The sequence below is a fragment of the Hyperolius riggenbachi genome, chromosome 5 (assembly GCF_040937935.1).
Source record: "Hyperolius riggenbachi isolate aHypRig1 chromosome 5, aHypRig1.pri, whole genome shotgun sequence".
Classification (NCBI taxonomy): domain Eukaryota; kingdom Metazoa; phylum Chordata; class Amphibia; order Anura; family Hyperoliidae; genus Hyperolius; species Hyperolius riggenbachi.
The window spans coordinates 199,347,053-199,369,823 of NC_090650.1; the positions used below are offsets into that span (position 1 = coordinate 199,347,053).

At 46.3% G+C, this 22,771-nt stretch overlaps 1 protein-coding gene across 1 annotated transcript in view; it reads left to right on the forward strand.

Moving 5' to 3' along the window:
* Positions 1-22,771, forward strand: part of ITGA9 (integrin subunit alpha 9) — a 565,489-nt gene that overhangs the window by 481,118 nt on the left and 61,600 nt on the right. Inside the window, exon 24 of the mRNA XM_068236571.1 lies at positions 2,334-2,459. Within this exon, the coding sequence (XP_068092672.1) occupies positions 2,334-2,459 (126 nt within the window). The remainder of the gene's footprint in view (positions 1-2,333; positions 2,460-22,771) is intronic.

Sequence of the window (22,771 nt, forward strand, 5' to 3'; positions counted from 1 at the left end):
CTATAGATGTGATTATTATGAGCACAGGACCAATAGAGAGCTAAAACTGTAGTTGAGGGAGGGCACTTCGGGGCCCCTCTGGCCCAAGGGCCCCGATGCGGTCGCAACCTCTGCAACCCCTATTGATACGCCCCTGAGAAAGCCTCTGGAACCTAATGAGGCTTCCCTGTCCTCTTCACCTTCCAGGATCCAGCAGCCCCTAAACAGCCCCCATGTAAATATTTACCTTTCACACTCCTGTGCAGGCACAGTAGAATCTTTCCGATGGGCTCCATTGGAAATAGCCAAGCGAGTGGCCTCAGTCGGAATAGGATATTTCTGCTTCGCTTGCGCAGGAGTGTGGTAGGTAAATATTGCAGCTGCTACTGCGCCACAGAGACGAGCTTGTTGGATGATTTTTCTGGGGCTGCTAGCGCTGGATCCCGGAGGGTGAAGAGGACGAGGGAAGCCTCTCTAGGATCCAGAGGCTCCCCCCTCCTGAGATAGTACCCTCCAGGGGCATTTTCTTTTTTTGTTATTTGTTTTTTTGTTACAGATTTACTTTAACGCAAATGGACAGTTTTACAATTTCTTATCCAAAGAAAAATAAGGTAGCTTCAACTGGAAACTTTCTAGAAGATATTTTATCTTTCCTGCATAGTCATTCCTTCAACTTCTAATGAAAGAAGGGAAAGAAACATCTTCTACAGCAGAAAAATATGTCCATTTGAAATCACAATTGTGGGAACAATATAAATGTGTGGTAATCCAAGTGGTAGCTGAATAGGTTCTTTGTTGAAAATCAGTTTGCTGTACTGAGTAGTTGTTTTGGCTGTTGTGGTTTTTATGTAATACCAGCAAGCTGTCTTTTTTGCAGACATTTGTGAAGGGACAAATTGTAAGGCTGCCTCCTCTCTGCTGTAAAATCTCAGCCAGCACTTTATTAACCTCATAGGCTACTTATGACAAGGATAACTCTCATGAAACATTTCTTTTTACTTTTTAATAGAAAGTAAAAGGTTAGAAAAGTGGGCTTCCATCACAAGCCATGCTAGTGACACATATCTTAAAGAGGCACCACAATGACATATAGTAGAATGTAATATGTTTTTCAGGATACCCAATTTTACATGAATTACCCTGGTTTCAGCATCAGTAACACTATGTTGATATATTGCTAAATGTTTGTATGTAACCCTGCTCTTCCAGTAATGTTTAGCCTAGGCTATTTAGTTATGCAGCCTTCTGCCCCAGAGCATTCTGAAAGACCAGGGCCCACATGCAATTCACTTTTCTCCTGCGTTTTCTCCTAGGAGATAATTTTTTATCTTCCTTTTCGAATAACTTTTCAGCAATTGTAAAAATACCACAAAGTAGGTGGAAAAGTACTATCAAAACCATTTTAAGCATTTTATTGATTTCTAATGATTTAAAATACATTTTATTGACAAGTTTGAAAATATCAGGAGAAAACAAAGGAGAAAACGTGAATTGCATATGGGCCCAGGTGTTGTTTCTGCTCACTTTGGATGCAGAGCCGTTTCTTGGGCAGGGCAACCATCCTGGGGCAGAACAGCAAGTAGCAGAAGGGGGGGGGGCATAGGCAGAAGGACATAACCACTAGGGAGCTGATGACACGTGGTGCAGCCAAATGGAAGAAGAAAGAAGAGTACCAGCGTGATCACCTTACTTGGCTCCTCTTGGGCTGCCTGCGTCCAACGTCAAGTCATCATCACGTCACCACTGTGTGATGACACCTGATGTCCTGTAGCAGTACTGCAGGCTGTCAGTGCGTGGTGTCTATGGAGGAGTTGGCTTTTCGGGCTCTCTTTATATGTGTGTTTTCCTGGTCCCTGATTCCTCCTGGATGAGCGGCTGGTCACTAGTAAGTAGGCAGATCTACTTGTGACATGTGGCTGTGTGACTGTCCCTAAAGAGTAAGATTTCGCAAGTCCACGGGGTGGAGGTAAAGGGGCGCAATTTTTACACTCTCGCCCTAGGTGCAATTTAGCCTAAACTCCTGCCCTGTTTGGAACACACAACAAACAAACATTCTGCAGAGCTGATCCTTGCCAGCAGTAAAGATGTCACCACCTGTGATATAATTAAGAATGTAAATTGCGGAGAAGAGAGATTTTACAATAGGTTAACATGGACTGAATAATTGTGAATATTGTAAAGTATACGGTAAGTGATTTTAATCATGAAGTTACATTCAGCAAGTTCCTCTTTAGCTTGTCATTTGAATGTCCTATCTTTGACTATTGTGGTTTCTGTGAATTGTAGCTGTAACTGTTAATGTAATTAAATACGATTTTGCACATTAAATAAGATTTTACACTTTTTGTGTTAAGATCGGTCAAGATGAAAACCTGTGTATGTTCAAGAAAAACCCAGCTCCATGTGTGATTCCACAAGAGAAAGAGAACATTTTCCACACTATATTTGCTTTCTTTAAAAAGTCAGGTCGAAAGGTGCTGGTAAGTCATTTTTTATATTGTTCAGTAACTTGTATGATTGTTGGTAAATAATCTGCTGTTCAGATTGCAAATACTGTTGCAATCAAAAGAATTTTTGGCATGAACATTATCAATAAATATGTGCAGGGCTGTTTATTGGCACAGGCCATCCAGGCAAGGACCTGGTGTGCCCTCTGTTGTACTTCATGCAATACTGTGCCTTTTGTGTTAAAGTGTACCTGAACTCTTGCACAGGACAGAAGGAAAACAGAGAATTTATCCTAATTCCCCCTCATCCAGAGGTGGGACAATAGATGATGATATTAACAATATGTCTGCTTCTATGAAAGCAGGTTGTAGAAACATTGCATATTTATTGTAGGATTTGTATCAGCTGTAGCAAAGAAATGTTTTTTGTTTTTGTTTTTTTAAAAGTTTATTATGCTGTTGTCGCCTTCCTCTGGATCAACAGGGATATGTGAGGGAGCAGGCTGGTGTTGTACTTTATACTGGTTGAACTCGATGGACGTATGTCTTTTTTCAACCAAAATAACTATGTAACTATGTAGCGTATCTTTTAGAGCAGAGAGGAAGTTCTGAGTTCAGGTGCGCTTTAATGAAATTCTGTTTGTTTCAGACAGTCTGCACTGCACAGCACGCAGCTTTTGTAGTGACCCTGTGACATATCACAGCTTACCAGTGTCTTATGTCTCTCATTCTTCCTCTCCTCTCTCCATAGAATGTGCATGTGAAGGTGGTGAGGTGGAAAGGGGGGAGGGAGGGATGCCAGGGCTGGGCCGAGGCATAGGCTGGAGAGGCTCCAGCCTCAGGGCGCAGTGTAAGAGGGGGCGCAGAATTCATTCAGCTGTCATTCCTAATTGTGTTTGAAGCAGAAAGAAATAAGAAAAGGGGATACATGGCAGTGACTGCAAGCCAGATAACTACATATTAAGGTGTTGGGGAGGTTGTGGGCCCTGTGGCGCCTCTTAGTCTAATAGCAATCAGTGTGTGATGGTTGGGGTGGCAGGGATGGAAGGGCGCACTTTGGTGTCTCAGCCTTGGGTGCTGGAGGACCTTGTCCCGACTCTGAGGGATGCAGTGCAGTTTCTAGGCTAAAATGCACCCAGGGCGAGGGTGTAAAAAGTGGGCCCCCCCCCGGTGGAGCCATGTATAGGTGCCCGCAGTATAGGTTAGCCAGGTCTAGTTGCACTCAGTATAGGTCCCCCCAGTATAGGTAGCCAGGAATAGGTACCCCAGTAAAGGTAGCCAGGCAAAGGTCCCCCCAGTATAGGTAGCCAGGTATAGGTGAGCCAGTATAGTTGCCCCAAGCATAGTTTAGCCAGGTAGGTGCCTCCAGTATAGGTAGCCAGTATAGTTGCCCTCAGTATAGGTTAGATAGGGCGCCCCCAGTATAAGTTAGATAGGTAGGTGCCCCCAGTACAGGTTAGCTAGGTGGGTGCCTCTAATATAGGTAGCCAGAATAGTTGCCCCCAGCATAGGTTAGATAGGTAGGTGCCCCCAGTATAGGTTAGTTAGGTAGGTGCCTCCAACATAGGTAGCCAGTATAGTTGCCACCTGTATAGGCTAGCTAGGCAGGTACTGTAGGTGCCCCCAATACAGATAAGATAAGTAAGTGCCCCTAGTATAGGTTAGAAAGGTAGCTGCCCCCGAGTATAGGTTAGATTGGTAGCTGCCCCCGAGTATAGGTTAGATTGGTAGCTGCCCCCCAGTATAGGTTAGATAGGTAGCTGCCCCCAGTATAGGTTAGATTAGGTAGGTGCCCCCCAGTATAGGTTAGATTAGGTAGCTGCACCCCAGTATAGGTTAGATTGGTAGCTGCCCCCCAGTATAGGTTAGATAGGTAGCTGCCCCCCAGTATAGGTTAGATTAGGTAGCTGCACCCCAGTATAGGTTAGATTAAGTAGCTGTCCCCCCCCCAGTATAGGTTAGATTAGGTAGCTGCCCCCCAGTATAGGTTAGATTAGGTAGCTGCCCCCCCTTCCCAGTATAGGTTAGATTAGGTAGCTGCCCCCCCCCCAGTATAGGTTAGATTAGGTAGCTGCCCCCCCCCCCCCCCAGTATAGGTTAGATTAGGTAGCTGTCCCCCCAGTATAGGTTAGATTAGGTAGCTGTCCCCCCAGTATAGGTTAGATTAGGTAGCTGTCCCCCCAGTATAGGTTAGATTAGGTAGCTGTCCCCCCAGTATAGGTTAGATTAGGTAGTTGTCCCCCCAGTGTAGGTTAGATTAGGTAGCTGCCCCCCAGTATAGGTTAGATAGGTAGCTGCCCCCCCAGTATAGGTTAGATAGGTAGCTGCCCCCCAGTATAGGTTAGATTAGGTAGGTGCCCCCCAGTATAGTTTAGATAGGTAGGTGCCCCCCAGTATAGGTTAGATAGGCAGCTGCCCCCCAGTATAGGTTAGATCAGGTGAGTGCCCCCCAGTATAGGTTAGATTAGGTAGTTGCCCCCCAGTATAGGTTAGATTAGGTAGGTGCCCCCCCAGTATAGGTTAGATTAGGTAGCTGCCTCCCCCAGTATAGGTTAGATTAGGTAGCTGCCCCCCCAGTATAGGTTAGGTAGGTGCCCCCCAGTATAGGTTAGGTAGCTGCCCCCCAGTATAGGTTAGATTAGGTAGCTGCCCCCCAGTATAGGTGAGGTAGGTAGGTGCCCCCCAATAATGGAGGGGGGAGCCGCAGCCATAGGGAGGGCAGCCCGACCTCTTCCTCCCTTCCTCTCCCAGGGCCGCCCTCCGTGCTCCCTATTCCAGAATGCAGAGTGAGCGCGCAGGGAAGCGATCACTGTAAATAGCTACTCACCTCCCTGGTTCCAATCGCCACTCACTCGCCACCGGTCTCCTCTCTGCATAGACGCTGATACACACGGTGCTTCCTGGAATTGGTAGCTGCCCCCGAGTAGATTGGTAGCTGCCCCCGAGTATAGGTTAGATTGGTAGCTGCCCCCCAGTATAGGTTAGATAGGTAGCTGCCCCCAGTATAGGTTAGATTAGGTAGGTGCCCCCCAGTATAGGTTAGATTAGGTAGCTGCACCCCAGTATAGGTTAGATTGGTAGCTGCCCCCCAGTATAGGTTAGATAGGTAGCTGCCCCCCAGTATAGGTTAGATTAGGTAGCTGCACCCCAGTATAGGTTAGATTAAGTAGCTGTCCCCCCCAGTATAGGTTAGATTAGGTAGCTGCCCCCCAGTATAGGTTAGATTAGGTAGCTGCCCCCCCTCCCCAGTATAGGTTAGATTAGGTAGCTGCCCCCCCCCAGTATAGGTTAGATTAGGTAGCTGCCCCCCCCCCCCCCAGTATAGGTTAGATTAGGTAGCTGTCCCCCCAGTATAGGTTAGATTAGGTAGCTGTCCCCCCAGTATAGGTTAGATTAGGTAGCTGTCCCCCCAGTATAGGTTAGATTAGGTAGCTGTCCCCCCAGTATAGGTTAGATTAGGTAGTTGTCCCCCCAGTGTAGGTTAGATTAGGTAGCTGCCCCCCAGTATAGGTTAGATAGGTAGCTGCCCCCCCAGTATAGGTTAGATAGGTAGCTGCCCCCCAGTATAGGTTAGATTAGGTAGGTGCCCCCCAGTATAGGTTAGATAGGTAGCTGCCCCCCAGTATAGGTTAGATCAGGTGGGTGCCCCCCAGTATAGTTTAGATAGGTAGGTGCCCCCCAGTATAGGTTAGATAGGCAGCTGCCCCCCAGTATAGGTTAGATCAGGTGAGTGCCCCCCAGTATAGGTTAGATTAGGTAGTTGCCCCCCAGTATAGGTTAGATTAGGTAGGTGCCCCCCCAGTATAGGTTAGATTAGGTAGCTGCCTCCCCCAGTATAGGTTAGATTAGGTAGCTGCCCCCCCAGTATAGGTTAGGTAGGTGCCCCCCAGTATAGGTTAGGTAGCTGCCCCCCAGTATAGGTTAGATTAGGTAGCTGCCCCCCAGTATAGGTGAGGTAGGTAGGTGCCCCCCAATAATGGAGGGGGGAGCCGCAGCCGTAGGGAGGGCAGCCCGACCTCTTCCTCCCTTCCTCTCCCAGGGCCGCCCTCCGTGCTCCCTATTCCAGAATGCAGAGTGAGCGCGCAGGGAAGCGATCACTGTAAATAGCTACTCACCTCCCTGGTTCCAATCGCCACTCACTCGCCACCGGTCTCCTCTCTGCATAGACGCTGATACACACGGTGCTTCCTGGAAGCAGCGTGTGTATACGCGTCTATGTAGAGAGGAGTCCAGCGGCTAGTGAGCGGCGATTGGAACCAGGGAGGTGAGTAGCTATTTACAGTGAGCGCTTCCCTGCGCGCTCACTCTGCATTCTGGAAGGGGGAGCACGGATGGGCGGCCCTGGGAGAGGAAGGGAGGGAGAGGTCGGGCTGCCCTCCCCGCGGCTGCGGCTTTCCCCTCCATTACAGACAAGTGCGACAGTTAGAAAACACCTCAAAATACATTATTTGGCTTGTCCCAGTTAAAATGATACCATATCTGCCTTATTTCATCACTAGTTGGGCATGTAGTGTAACGTTATTGCCAGCCTGTGCATCTGTAGCGATTGAATGTGATCATAAGGGTGCAGAGTTTGGGGACCCTAGTGCTGTACAGCTCCATTGCTAGGCTACAGAACAGTGATGCATCCATTAACTTTTCTTTGTTATATGGCACTTTATCTTTTTTCTTTTTATAATATACTTATATCTTTTTTTTTTTTTTACTTTATATGAATGATTGCTGCTATTTCAAATGGCAGCATTCATTCACTAATAAACGACCATGATGAGAGTGCAGGTGATGGCGGATTTCCAGCCCATATGGTCGCCGGGCTGAGGTAGCTCAATGACAAAACAGTGACTGTCCAGCTGATCGAATGTGGTCTGTCCACAATGACACAACGACATTATTATCTTGGGTGTGCCCCCCCCCCCACGAGACACTTATATAGCCGGCGGTCATTGCTTCATTGTGATACGCAAGCCCCTTCACCGCGGCAAGGTAACAATCACGAAGGGGAATTGACACATGTACATGCCTTTTGTTTTGTTGTTGCAGCTGCAATGCAGCCAGAAAAATTATTATAGCGGCCGCTGCTAGCTAAAAATTCAGGAATCCGCCTGAAGTCCTGGACCCTGTTGGTGGTGGCGTAGAAGGCAGTCAAGCCACCTGCAGGCAGAGATGCTGTGTGGGGACCGACTTAGTCATGGGGCAGGCAGTCACATGGCGTGCATGCAGAGATGCTGTGTGTGGGGACTGACTTAGTCTTCAGGCGGGCAGTAGACCTCTGGAATCCATGCCTCATTCATTTTGATAAAGGTGAGGTACTGAACTCTTTTGTGACCTAGGCGGCTTCTCTTCTCAGTGACAATGCCTCCAGCTGCACTGAAGGTCCTTTCTGACAGGACGCTTGACGCAGGGCAAGACAAAGTTGGATAGCAAATTGTGACAGCTCTGGCCACAGGTCAAGCCTGCGCACCTAGTAATCCAAGGGTTCATTGCTGCTCACAGTGTCTACATCCACACTTAAGGCCAGGCAGTCGGCTATCTGCCGGTCGAGGCGTTGGTGGAAGGTGGATCCGGAAGGGCTAAGGTGAGACGTTGGACTAAAGAATGTCCGACATCACCATGAAATCGCTAGAGCGTCCGGTCCTTGCCTGTGTGGACATGGGAGGAGGAGGAAGATTACTGGCAGTGGCACCTTTATTCCATTGTGCTGTGACATCACCCTTAACCACTTGAGGACCTAGGGCTTTCTACCCCTTAAAGAGTAACTGTCAGGCTGCAGAAGCTAATTTAAACCTCTATTCTCCTGTGTTAAACAGTTTAGAAGGAAGCCAAAAAGGCATTAGTGAAGATAAAAATCTCTCTTACCTTTGATGTGTGCTTATCAGAAAAGCTGTTAGACCTAAGAGGACGCAAGCCGCATACTATACTGCAAAGCATTCTGGGGCCCTCCCCTCGGGTGCTAATGAGACGTTACAGCAGCTTGTAATCAGTCCAGCGCGTAGCACTGATAAATCTCCAGGCAGAGTACACTGCAGGAGTCAGCTATTGTTCCTAGCCACATGGCTCATTAATATTCACTGCACACTGTGTTATTCAGTACAAGCTTTTCTGTGATCAGGAAGCAGGCAGGACATGACGACACATTTGACAGAAAAACATGGAACCTGCCATGAGCTGTCAGGAGCATCAATCTCTGCATATACTATATAAAAATTCTGTGAAGTACAAACGTGGACAGTGAAATGCATATGTAATGTAAGTACAGCCAATCTTTAGCTACTGATATATGTGTTTATTTTCTCTGAGACCTTATACCTAACAGCTCCTCTTTAAGGACCGGCCACTTTTTTTCCATTCAGACCACTGCAGCTTTCACGGTTTATTGCTCGCTCATACAACCTACCACCTAAATGAATTTTGGCTCCTTTTCTTATCACTAATAAAGCTTTCTTTTGGTGCTATTTGATTGCTCCTGCGATTTTTACTTTTTATTATATTCATCAAAAAAGACATGAATTTTGGCAAAAAAATGATTTTTTTAACTTTCTGTGCTGACATTTTTCAAATAAAGTAAAATTTCTGTATACATGCAGCGCGAAAAATGTGGACAAACATGTTTTTGATAAAAAAACCCATTCAGTGTATATTTATTGGTTTGGGTAAAAGTTATATCGTTTACAAACTATGGTGCAAAAAGTGAACTTTCCCATTTTCAAGCATCTATGACTTTTCTGACCCCCTGTCATGTTTCATGAGGGGCTAGAATTCCAGGATAGTATAAATACCCCCCAAATGACCCCATTTTGGAAAGAAGACATCCCAAAGTATTCACTGAGAGGCATAGTGAGTTCATAGAAGATATTATTTTTTGTCACAAGTAAGCAGAAAATGACACTTTGTGACAAAAAAAAAAGAAAAAAAAAAAAGTTTCCATTTCTTCTAACTTGCGACAAAAAAAAATGAAATCTGCCACGGACTCACCATGCCCCTCTCTGAATACCTTGAAGGGTCTACTTTCCAAAATGGGGTCATTTGTGGGGTGTGTTTACTGTCCTGACATTTTGGAGGGTGCTAAATTGTAAGCACCCCTGTAAAGCCTAAAGGTGCTCATTGGACTTTGGACCCCTTAGCGCAGTTAGGCTGCAAAAAAGTGCCACACATGTGGTATTGCCGTACTCAGGAGAAGTAGTATAATGTGTTTTGGGGTGTATTTTTACACATACCCATGCTGGGTGGGAGAAATATCTCTGTAAATGACAATTTTTTAATTTTTTGTACACACAATTGTCCATTTACAGAGATCTTTCTCCCACTCAGCATGGGTATGTGTAAAAATACACCCCAAAATACATTATACTACTTCTCCTGAGTACGGCGATACCACATGTGTGGCACTTTTTTGCACCCTAACTGTGCTAAAGGGCCCAAAGTCCAATGAGTACCTTTAGGATTTCACAGGTCATTTTGAGAAATTTCGTTTCAAGACTACTCCTCACGGTTTAGGGCCCCTAAAATGCCAGGGCAGTATAGGAACCTCACAAATGACCCCATTTTAGAAAGAAGACACCCCAAGGTATTCCGTTAGGAGTATGGTGAGTTCATAGAAGATTTTATTTTTTGCCAAAAGTTAGCGGAAAATGACACTTTGTGAAAAAACACAATTAAAATCAATTTCCGCTAACTTGTGACAAAAAATAAAATCTTCTATGAACTCGCCATACTACTAACGGAATACCTTGGGGTGTCTTCTTTCTAAAATGGGGTCATTTGTGGGGTTCCTATACTCCCCTGGCATTTTAGGGGCCCTAAACCGTGAGGAGTAGTCTTGAAACGAAATTTCTCAAAATGACCTGTGAAATCCTAAAGGTACTCATTGGACTTTGGGCCCTTTAGCGCAGTTAGGGTGCAAAAAAGTGCCACACATGTGGTATCGCCATACTCGGGAGAAGTAGTACAACGTGTTTTGGGGTGTATTTTTACACATACCCATGCTGGGTGGGAGAGATACCTCTGTAAATGACAATCTTTTGATTTTTTTACACACAATTGTCCATTTACAGCGGTATTTCGCCCACCCAGCATGGGTATGTGTAAAAATACACCCCAAAACACATTGTACTACTTCTCCCGAGTACGGCGATACCACATGTGTGGCACTTTTTTGCACCCTAACTGCGCTAAGGGGCCCAAAGTCCAATGAGTACCTTTAGGATTTCACAGGTCATTTTTGTTTCAAGACTACTCCTCACGGTTTAGGGCCACCAAAATGCCAGGGCAGTATAGGAACCCCACTAATGACCCCATTTTAGAAAGAAGACACCCCAAGGTATTCCGTTAGGAGTATGGTGAGTTCATAGAAGTTTTTATTTTTTTGTCACAAGCTAGCGGAAATTGATATTAATTGTTTTTTTTTCACAAAGTGTAATTTTCCGCTAACTTGGGACAAAAAATAAAATCTTCTATGAACTCACCATACTCCTAACGGAATACCTTTGGGTGTCTTCTTTCTAGAATGGGGTCATTTGTGGGGTTCCTATACTGCCCTGGCATTTTAGGGGCCCTAAACCGTGAGGAGTAGTCTTGAAACCAAATGTTGCAAAATGACCTGTGAAATCCTAAAGGTACTCATTGGACTTTGGGCCCCTTAGCGTACCTTAGCGTGCATTTTGGGGGGTGCTAATTTGTAAGCACCCCTGTAAAGCCTAAAGGTGCTCATTGGACTTTGGGCCCCTTAGCGCAGTTAGGCTGTAAAAAAGTGCCACACATGTGGTACCGCCGTACTCAGGAGAAGTAGTATAATGTGTTTTGGGGTGTATTTTTACACATACCCATGCTAAGTGGGAGAAATATCTCTGTAAATGACAATTGTTTGATGTTTTTTTACACACAATTGTCCATTTACATAGAAATTTCTCCCACCCAGCATGGGTATGTGTAAAAATACACCCCAAAACACATTATACTACTTTTCCAGAGTACGGCGGTACCACATGTGTGACACTTTTTTGCAGCCTAGGTGCGCTAAGGGGCCCAACGTCCTATTCACAGGTCATTTTGAGGCATTTGTTTTCTATACTACTCCTCGCGGTTTAGGGCCCCTAAAATGCCAGGGCAGTATAGGAACCCCACAAGTGACCCCATTTTAGAAAGAAGACACCCCAAGGTATTCCGTTAGGTGTATGGCGAGTTCATAGAAGATTTCATTTTTTGTCACAAGTTAGTGAAAAATGACACTTTGTGAAAAAAAAACAATAAAAATCAATTTCCGCTAACTTTTGACAAAAAATAAAATCTTCTATGAACTCGTCATACACCTAACAGAATACCTTGGGGTGTCTTTTTTTCTAAAATGGGGTCACTTGTGGGGTTCCTATACCGCCCTGGCATTTTACGGGCCCAAAACCGTGAGTAGTCTGGAAACCAAATGTCTCAAAATGACTGTTCAGGGGTATAAGCATCTGCAAATTTTGATGACAGGTGGTCTATGAGGGGGCGAATTTTGTGGAACCGGTCATAAGCAGGGTGGCCTTTTAGATGACAGGTTGTATTGGGCCTGATCTGATGGATAGGAGTGCTAGGGGGGTGACAGGAGGTGATTGATGTGTGTCTAAGGGGGTGGTTAGAGGGGAAAATAGATGCAATCAATGCACTGGGGAGGTGATCGGAAGGGGGTCTGAGGGGGATCTGAGGGTTTGGCCGAGTGATCAGGAGCCCACACGGGGCAAATTAGGGCCTGATCTGATGGGTAGGTGTGTTAGGGGGTGACAGGAGGTGATTGATGGGTGTCTTAAGGTGTGATTAGAGGGGGGAATAGATGCAAGCAATGCACTGGCGAGGTGATCAGGGCTGGGGTCTGAGAGCATTCTGAGGGTGTGGGCGGGTGATTGAGTGCCCTAGGGGCAGATAGGGGTCTAATCTGATAGGTAGCAGTGACAGGGGGTGATTGATGGGTAATTAGTGGGTGTTTAGGGTAGAGAACAGATGTAAACACTGCACTTGGGAGGTGATCGGACGTCGGATCTGCGGGCGATCTATTGGTGTGGGTGGGTGATCAGATTGCCCGCAAGGGGCAGGTTAGGGGCTGATTGATGGGTGGCAGTGACAGCGGGTGATTGATGGGTGGCAGTGACAGGGGGTGATTGATGGGTGATTGACAGGTGATCAGTGGGTTATTACAGGGAAGGACAGATGTAAATAATGCCCTGGCGAATTGATAAGGGGGGGGGGTCTGAGGGCAATCTGAGCGTGTAGGCGGGTGATTGGGTGCCCGCAAGGGGCAGATTAGGGTCTGATCTGATGGGTAACAGTGACAGGTGGTGATAGGGGGTGATTGATGGGTAATTAGTGGGTGTTTAGAGGAGAGAATAGATGTAAACGCTGCGCTTGGGTGGTGATCTGATGTCGGATCTGCGGGCGATCTATTGGTGTGGGTGGGTGATCAGATTGCCCGCAAGGGGCAGGTTAGGGGCTGATTGATGGGTGGCAGTGACAGGGGGTGATTGATGGGTGGCAGTGACAGGGGATGATTGATGGGTGATTGACAGGTGATCAGTGGGTTATTACAGGGAAGGACAGATGTAAATAATGCCCTGGCGAATTGATAAGGGGGGGCCTGAGGGCAATCTGAGCGTGTAGGCGGGTGATTGGGTGCCCGCAAGGGGCAGATTAGGGTCTAATCTGATGGGTAACAGTGACAGGTGGTGATAGGGGGTGATTGATGGGTAATTAGTGGGTGTTTAGAGGAGAGAATAGATGTAAACGCTGCGCTTGGGTGGTGATCTGATGTCGGATCTGCGGGCGATCTATTGGTGTGGGTGGGTGATCAGATTGCCCGCAAGGGGCAGGTTAGGGGCTGATTGATGGGTGGCAGTGACAGGGGGTGATTGATGGGTGATTGACAGGTGATTGACAGGTGATTGACAGGTGATCAGGGGGGATAGATGCATACAGTACATGGGGTGGGGAGGGTCTGGGGGGGGGGGGGTCTGGGGAGAATATGAGGGGTGGGGGGTGATCAGGAGGGAGCAGGGGGCAGGGGGGGGGATAAAAAAAAAAATAGCGTTGACAGATAGTGACAGGGAGTGATTGATGGGTGATTAGGGGGGTGATTGGGTGCAAACAGGGGTCTGGGGGGTGGGCAGGGGGGGGGGGGTCTGATGGGTGCTGTGGGCGATCTGGGGCGGGGGGGGGAAATCAGTGTGTTTGGTGCAGACTAGGGTGGCTGCAGCCTGCCCTGGTGGTCCCTCGGACACTGGGACCACCAGGGCAGGAGGCAGCCTGTATAATACACTTTGTAAACATTACAAAGTGTATTATACACTTTGTATGCAGCGATCGTCGGGTTAACATCCCGCCGGCGCTTCCTTATGGCCGGCGGGATGTTGCGGTGGGTGAGCAACGCCAGGCGGAGGCGGAGGATCGCGTCACTGATGACGCGATCGCTCCGCCCATGCCCCTACAAGGACCGCCGCCATTTGTCTATACGGCGGTCCTTGCGGGGTGCACTTCCCGGCCGCCATTTGTATATACGGCGGTCGGGAAGTGGTTAAACTCACTGTAAAGCATAGTTGCCAGCTTGTTCTGCAAGTGCTGCATCCTTTCTGCCTTATGGTGATTTGGAATCACCTCCGCCACTTTGTGCCTATACTGAGGGTCTAGTAGCATGGCCACCCAGTACAGCTCATTCCCCTTGAGTTTTTTTATACGGGGGTCCCTCAACAGGCTGGACAGCATGAACGATGCCATCTGCACAAAATTGGATGCAGACGTACTATCCATCTCCTCTTGCTCTTCCTAAGTGATGTCAGCTAAGTTCTCCTCCTCCCCCCAGCCACGAACAATACCACGGGAAAGTTGAGCAGCACAAGCCCCCTGTGACACCTGCTGCGGTTGTTCTTCCTCCTCCTCCTCCTCCAAATAAACACTTTTCTCATCATCTGACTCCTCTTCCCCACACAACTCTTCCTCCTCCTCCTCCCCCTCTGTGCTGTCGTAGGTGTTAAGGAATCATCTGCTTCTGCTGAGAATTGATCCCGCAACGCTTCCGCCTGTTCCTGTTCACGCTCCTCCACAGCTTGATCCACCACTCTACGCACGGCCAGGAAGAAAGCATATGAGATCAAGTCGCTGATGGCACCTTCACTGCGACTCACCAGGTTTGTCACCTCATCAAATGGCCGCATGAGCCTGCAGGCATTTCGCATGAGTGTCTAGTACTGCAGCCAGAGCATCCCCATCTCCCTAGAGCATGTCCTTTGACTGTAGTTGTAGAGATACTGTTTGACGGCTTTCTCCTGTTGTAGCAGGCGGTTGGACATCAGGAGTGTTGAATTCCAGCGAGTCGGCTATCGCAAATCAAGCCTCTCACTGGCAAGTTGTTTTTCCACTGAATATCGGCAAAGCGTGCCATGGCCGCATAAGACCGCCTGAAATGCCCAGACACCTTCCTAGACTGCTTTAGGACATCCTGTAAGCCTGGGTACTTAGACACAAATCTCTGAATTATGAGATTCAGCACATGTGCCATGCAGGGTACATGTGTCTTCTTTCCCAAATTCAAAGTAAAAATGAGATTGCTGCCATTGTCACACACCACGTTGCCGATCTCCAGCTGGTGCGGGGTCAGCCACTGATCCACCTGTTTGTTCAGAGCAGCCAGGAGAGCTGCTCCAGTGTGACTCTCCGCTTTGACGCAAGACATGTCTAAGATGGCGTGACACCGTCGTACCTGGCATGCAGCATAGGCCCTGGGGAGCTGGAGCTGTGTAGCTGGAGAGGAGATTGCAGCACCAGTAGAGTTGAACTGCCACTCAGCCAAGGAGGAGGAGGAGGATGACAGTGAAGAGGATGTAGCAGGAGGAGAGGAGGTGGCAGCAGGCCTGCCTGAAAGCCGTGGAGATTTCACAACTAGGTTCGCTGCACAGCCACGTACTCCCTGCTTGCCAGCGGTCACCAGGTTGACCCAATAGGCTGTGTAAGTAATGTACCATCCCTGACCGTGCTTGGCAGACCAGGCATCCGTGGTCAGATGGACCCTTGACCCAATGCTGTGTGCCAGAGATGACACCACTTGCCTTTCAACTTCATGGTACAGTTTGGGTATCGCCTTTTTTGAGAAATAATTGTGGCCTGGTATCTTCCACTGCAGTGTCCCAATGGCCACAAATTTTCGGGAGGTCTCAGAGTCCACCAGCTGGTATGGTAACAGCTGGCGAGCTAACAGTTCCCCCAAGCCAGCTGTCAGATGCTGGGCAAGGGGGTGACATTGGCTTCTTCTGTTCAAAGATTTCCCTCACGGACACCTGGCTGCTGCTGTGCGCAGAGGAGCAGGAACCACTCAAGGTGAGAGGCGGAGTGGAGGAGGGTGGCTGTGAAGGTGCAAGGGAGAAAGGAGAAGGAGGTTGGCTTTGTATTTGTGGGCTGCTTTTCCTCTGGTGGTCTTCCCATTGCAGTTTGTGCCTTTTCTCCATGTGCCTTCGTAAGGCACATGTACGGCTCAATTTTTGGCAGCAGAGAGAACAGATGGCATTGCTCTGATCTAAGGCAGACACACAAAAAAATTTTTAAACCGCTGAGCCATCCTGGGGTGATGGCACTATGGTGGCATCAGCAGCTGATGTTGAAGGGCATGTTGGCTGGCTGTTCATAGGTGGCGATACATGGCACTGGACACTGCCACCAGCTGTTTCTGAAGACTAGCTCCCCCTGCTTCTTTCAGGAACTTGTCTCCTCCTACTCCTCTCTGACTCCCCCTCTGAACTGTCCCTTTGGTCATCTTGTCTATTAGGATCCCACGTGGCATCCGTATCATCATAATCATCATAATCATCCTCCCCAGCTTTGCTTGCCTCAGACACCTCATAAACTGCACCAACAGCAGGTACTTCATCCTCCTCCTTCTCACACGTTATGTCCATAGTGTCGCCTAACTCAGACATATGAGGTGGTGTAACTTGCTTAGCGCCTTCATCTTGTTGTAACAATAATGTCTGTGAATCAGTTAATTCCCCACCAAATAACTCCTGCGAAGTGTCAAATTCAGTGGATGTGGTGCTTGTAGTAGCACTGGTGGCTGTGGAAGATGAGGTGTTCTGTGTTAAATAGTCAACCACGTCCTGACAATCTTGGAAGTTGATGGGACGTGCCTTCTTCTGAGCACTATACTTTATAGACATAACTATATAACACTGCGTGCACTCACATAGGTAGTTAGGTGCACTGAACAGGTGGGTATGCAGTGATTGGTATTTCAAATGTGCAGCTGTCACACACACAGATAGTCACTGAATGTGCTGGGCCTGGCACTGGCACAGTAGGAATTACCAAGGGGCCAAGGTCCAGCAGCTGCGACTGGCTGACAGGGCTGTATATGCAACACAAGTGTCTGTGGGACACACACACACACACACACACACACACAAAAATAGATCACAGGAACAACATTAGCTCTCAAAAGAGCTGTTACGGATGAGGAGTGCTTTTTAGCAATAAGTACTGGCAAGAAGGAGCACCCTAAGAAGCCTAACACAAGAGCCTAACTAAGCTTTCCCTATGTTAGCAGCCAGGTTCTCTCCCTTCTCTAATTACTGCAGCCACACAAGTGAGTGAAATGTCTGCCGCTGCCTGCATCTGATAAGGGGGGGGGGCTCCAGGAGGAAGTGTAGCCTGATTGGCTACCCTGTGTCTGCTGACTGTGATGTAAAGGGTCAAAGTTGACCCTAATGATGTAGTACAGGAAGCCGGTCGAACTCGCATATAGTTCGCGGTTCACTGCGAACATGAACCACCGAAGTTCGCACGAATAAGTTCGCGTGTGAACTGTTCGGGCCATCTCTAATAACTTTATCCCTGACCTGTCTGGTGTGTTCTTTGGACTTCATGGGGTTGTTGCTCCCAATATTCTCTTAGACAACCTCTGAGGCCGTCACAGAGCAGCTGTATTTGTGCTAACATTAGATTACACACAGGTGCACTCTATATAGCCATTAGCACTCATCAGGCAATGTCTATGGGCAACTGACTGCACTCAGAGCAAAGGGGGCTGAATAATTATGCACACCCCACTTTGCAGCTATTTATTTGTAAAACATGTTTGGTATCATTTTCGTTCCCCTTCTCACATGTACACCACTTTGTATTGGTCTTTCACGTGGAATTACAATAAAATTGGTGCATGTTTGTGGCAGTAATGTGACAAAATGTGGAAAACTTCAAGGGGGCCGAATACTTTTACAAAACTGTAGATGTATTACCAGGAATGTGTAGGCACACCTCTCCATACAGTGCGGGTGCTGAAACCACTGATGCTTGGCTGCCATCCAGTACAATCATCAATGCAAGGATTGGCCAGCACACCAGATTTTATTGCAAGCCTTATTTTATTCCATCACCAACAATACATCTGACAATTGTTTCGGGGCAATTCAGTGTGCCCCTTTATAAAGGCAATACATCAGTGTCATGTCAATAGAGTATGGTTTGCTGGCCAATATAGTCTGGTTTGCTAGCCAATCCTTGCATTGATATTCATAGATCTGGCCCTGCCTTCACAGTACATTAATATCCTGTGATTTTAGCCCTGCGTTTTTATCAAGGGGCAATGCTTCATTTTCAATGACAAACACGGATTATATTTAAAGAAAACCTGTACTGAAAATAAAAGTCAAAATACGCATACACAAGTCATACTTACCTTCCATGTAGTCTACTCCTCATTGTCTTTCTCCTGTCCTGCGTCCTGTTTGTTCACTGTGATCAAGGGAATTTTCCGTCCTCCATTTTGAAAATAGCCATTACCCCATAACAGCTTAAACTGTAACATCGCCCACTTGAGCCATAGGGAAACATGAACATTACCTGGTACATCCGTTTTCCTCTCAGCTATAACTGACAGCAACTGATATTTTACTGACAGCAACTGATATATTTCAGATCTGACAAAATATTGTCAGAACTGGATGGGATTATTGTCAGAAGAAAATGGTGAGCTTCTGAGAAGAACTGATGGCAAGGTAACTCTGTAATGTTCATTTGAAGTTACCTCATGTGTTTATTTTAAATATTTTTACTCAGTACAGGTTCTCTTTAAAGCAAATGTATCCAACAGTTTAGCATTGAAAAGACAATTATTACTTCATAATTAAATTCACATGATATCTCTATGCAAAGTGTGATTACAAAAAAAGGCATGACGTTCAAAAATAGTATACACCATAAAAAACACTAGATGAAACAAAAGGCAGTAAAAACAAAAATAATTATCTAATGTTTCTAATGTAAAAATATAAAAATAATTATCTGTTTGTCAAATTAAAATGTATTTTAAAAATAACAATAGACATGTCCCTGTCGAGCGCTGTAATAACAGTGCAGTGGATTTGGGTGCAGCCGGCGCCACCATAGACCGTAATAGGAATTACAGCTATAACTGTGCTCAGTGAGTAACTTTGGCACCGTCAGAAGATGCTGCCCCTGTGGGTTCCGGGTCCTTTTCTAAAGCACTAGAATCTGCTCTCATGGCAACAGTGAAAACCATTATAAAAATTAGTCTGAGGTAATTAGTTGATCGAATGTCACTGTGGTAATGTAGAACTCAGAGCTACCATCACATTAGGGACTAAGTGACTGACAATTGTGAGACCAAGTAGAGCTACCTTCTAATCCTTCAGCTAATATATGTGAGAAAGTTTTCAATGCAGAGAGGTGGTGGCCCTGCCCCTTCTTCCTGACCTGAGAGAGTAGAAGAGATCTTCATGGAGGTGAGTATGCTGCTGGCGTAGGGCTAGCTGTCGATCATGTATGCAAAAAAAGCAAAGAATTCCACTCTACATTTTTTAACACTTTTGTTTTAAATTGGTACAGTTTAATAATAAGTACATATTTGGAATTGTTTCTGTGTTTCTCTAGCTGATCTTGTCAGGTCAATTCCTTTCTAATAAAAGGGAAGCTAGCATAAGAAATGTCATAAATCATTCAGGAGAAGTCACATGGCACAGGAAACAAAAATAGTAAAATATGTTATTGTTTGTCGGCTTTAGAATACGAAGAGAATTTCTACTTTTACCTTTGCTCTCCATGTGTTGAAATAGGAATAATGCCTCAGAATACCGGCATATCAATGAGCAGAAAGCATGCCAAGGAAAACCTCATGTGAATCACATGCCGTGAGTGGCTAAATTGGAAACCGTAATAGTCTGACTCTGGCTTAGAATATAGAGAAATATTCAGCGTTTGATTTACAGGGCAAAAATCAAGAAACATTTCATTTCAGTTAGGGTGGGATATAAGCAATCAATCAGTTATTGTTTGGAATACACAGGATGATGAGGTACAACTGAAGTCAGAATGTACAGAGATAAACATATCCTATATTACAAAACTTGCATACTTCTGTCAGTTGTTTAAAGTTGGTTTCACAGTGCTCAGTTGCGTTGCACAATAATTATGCATGTCAACTCACTGTCTATACAATTATATGGGCCTGTTCACAGTACTGTGTTGTAAGGGATCTGCATGCAGGCTTTGTATTAAAGTCTATTTCCATAAAAATTCACACAACACATTAACAGTAACAAATCATAATGCATGCGTTATGCAACTGACCACAGCCAACATCGAAAAAGGATGAGCGTGGTGTTGACCTTTTACATTTTAAGACTATTTCTTACAAAAAGTTGCAGCTATCACATTAATCCACTATTGCAAGTTATAACTCTTAATCTTTTTTGGTGTTTTACAATGGCATACATGACATACATTTTTCAAAATGAGCTAATTCCTTGGAGGCTCTACCAGTAAATTTGATCAACAGATTTTTATCAGATTTTATTTTGCCAAGTACAACTGGGGTTGTACCCAGAATTGGTTTTGGCACATAGATGGTCGGTGATGGTACAGTAACCTACAGTTCAGGCACGGTAGAGTATACACAGGGTAAATATATAAAAAACACAAAAATATATTCGAAAAGGATCTGAGAGCTATGTGAGCAGAGCTGCCATCTGCAGCAATTAACTGCTCAGCAGCAATTCAGATGCCCCGCAGTGTGTCCTTGAGGAGGGTAGGGCAGAGAGAAGAGAAAGAAAGAGAGATAGAGAGAGAAAGAAAGAGAGAGAGAGTGTCCACCTGAGGTTGTGGCAGTGACCTGGTCAGCTAATGTCCTAGTTGAATGCCCTGGCCAGCTAGTGTCCTGGTTGAATGGCCTGGTAGGGGTCCCCTCGCATAAGCTGTCTAGTAAAGGGGTCACTGGGACAGCATCCCCTTCTGAGCAGTGTCTGGGGCCTAGAGAGACAGCATCCGGGACCTGGAGAGTATGGAGGCCTCCATGCGGTGGAAGGTGTAGAGCTGCAATGTACCTAACCATTGATGGTGTAATAGCAGAACCATAGCAGTGGCGGTGCCAGGCTGCAGTTGCCCAAAGTTTGCCTGAAGTTTCCTGCTGTCTGCTGCCCAACACCCCGTCGGCGCCCGAGATTGCGATGTTCAAAGCTTGGGACTGCGGGTGGCAGGGCAGTTGACTTTGGACAGCAGGGCTGGCTGGTGAGAGAAGTGGGAGGCACCTGATCTAACTGCCTGGCAGATGAGGTGCCATGTGCTTGTTGTGATCTTGATATTTGTAGGCAGGTTTGGACTACCTATTTTGAGCTGATACATTTATGTACTGTTTTAGATGCTTACCAAGTGAATAACCAGAAAGATGTTTTAAGCAAATGACAGACATGTGCTTGAACCCCTCACCCAATTTATTTGCCTACTTAATAATCAACAACGTATCCATTCGCAGAGATGGTTTGAAAGAATAAAGTGTTATCTACCACAACCATGTTTTCAGATATAGCCATGCCCTTACAAATTATTTTTTCAAATAAACCAAAGGTCTCAATTTGGCAGACGTGCTAGATGAGATCAGAGCTGTCAGTGAGGTTGGGGATCTCATTTTAGGAAGGACCTCAACCCTCTCACTTCCTTGTATCAACCTGTCTGCTTACTTTGCATCATCGTTCCATCTAGGGAAAGGGGGAAGGGTTTCTCCAGAGGCTTCCCACATCCTCCTCGAGATGACTACCGCTTCCCAAAACCCTTTATTTTTAGAGATGGCCCGAACTGTTCGCCGGCGAACGGTTCCAGGCGAACTTCCATGGTTCACGATTGCAGAAAACTGCGAACTTTTCCGGAAGTTTGATTCGCCCCCATAGTGCATCATTAGGGTCAATTTTGACCCTCTACATCACAGTCAGCAGGCACATTGTAGCCAATCAGGCTACACTCCCTCCTGGAGCCCCACACCCCCCTTATAAAAGGCAGGCAGTGTCAGTCATTGGATTCATTCCTGTCCCTCCAGTAATTAGAGAAGGGAGAGCTGCTGCAGATACATTAGGGAAAGCTTAGTTAGGCTACAGTTAGGCTTGTTAGCTTGCTCTTTCTTGCTGATACTTATTGCTAAAAAGCACTCCTCATCCTCAACAGCTCTTTTGAGAGCTAATGTTGTTCTTGTGATCTATTTTTTTTTTTGTGGCCCACTTGCTTTACATACAGCCCTGTCAGTCAGTTGCAGCTGGCCTTTGGCACCGTATTTCCTACTGTGCCACTGCCAGGCCCAGCACATACAGTGACTACTTGTGTGTGTGACAGGCAGCTGCACAGTTGTAATCACAATCACTGCACCTGTTCACTGTTTAGTCTACCTGTCTGGAATCGGCCCGCGGCACGCCTGCGTATACGGTTCCCGACTGCAGGTTTGACCAGATCGAGAGGGGAAGCAGCCTTAGTCAAGTGAAAACAAGGCTGTGACCCCTCAGAACACTTCTCACTGCCACCACTAGCTATTGCTAGACACTTCCACTCTGCTGTTGAGTTACTCGCACTGGCGTTTTTGTACATTGGGTCAGCTGCGCGCTTTAGGCCAACATATGACAAACGCCCCACACACACACACAATTGCAATCTTACACTGTAGTGAAGCAAAACCACTAACAGTCATTCCGAACGATACTGTTAGCCACTCCGGGACTTCCCACTCTGCTGTCGAGCGCAGAAGTGCCCCATACACACAATGCAATTACAATCTTATACGGTAGGGTTGCTCAATCATACAATCAGGCATGGACTTATACACAGTTACACTTCAGTCCTTCTAGGCTATGAGTGTTAGCTTAGTACAGCAGAAGTCAAACGTATTAAATAACGATTTAATATTCCAGGAAAAAAGTGGAACAATGCAGAAAATAATATATACAAAAGATTTACAAAAGCAAAGTAATAATTACAATGATACACACAAGGTTATTTGCATAAAAATAAACGGGAATCAAAACGTTACCAACTTGAAGGACTAAACGTCGTTTTGCGGGAGAATG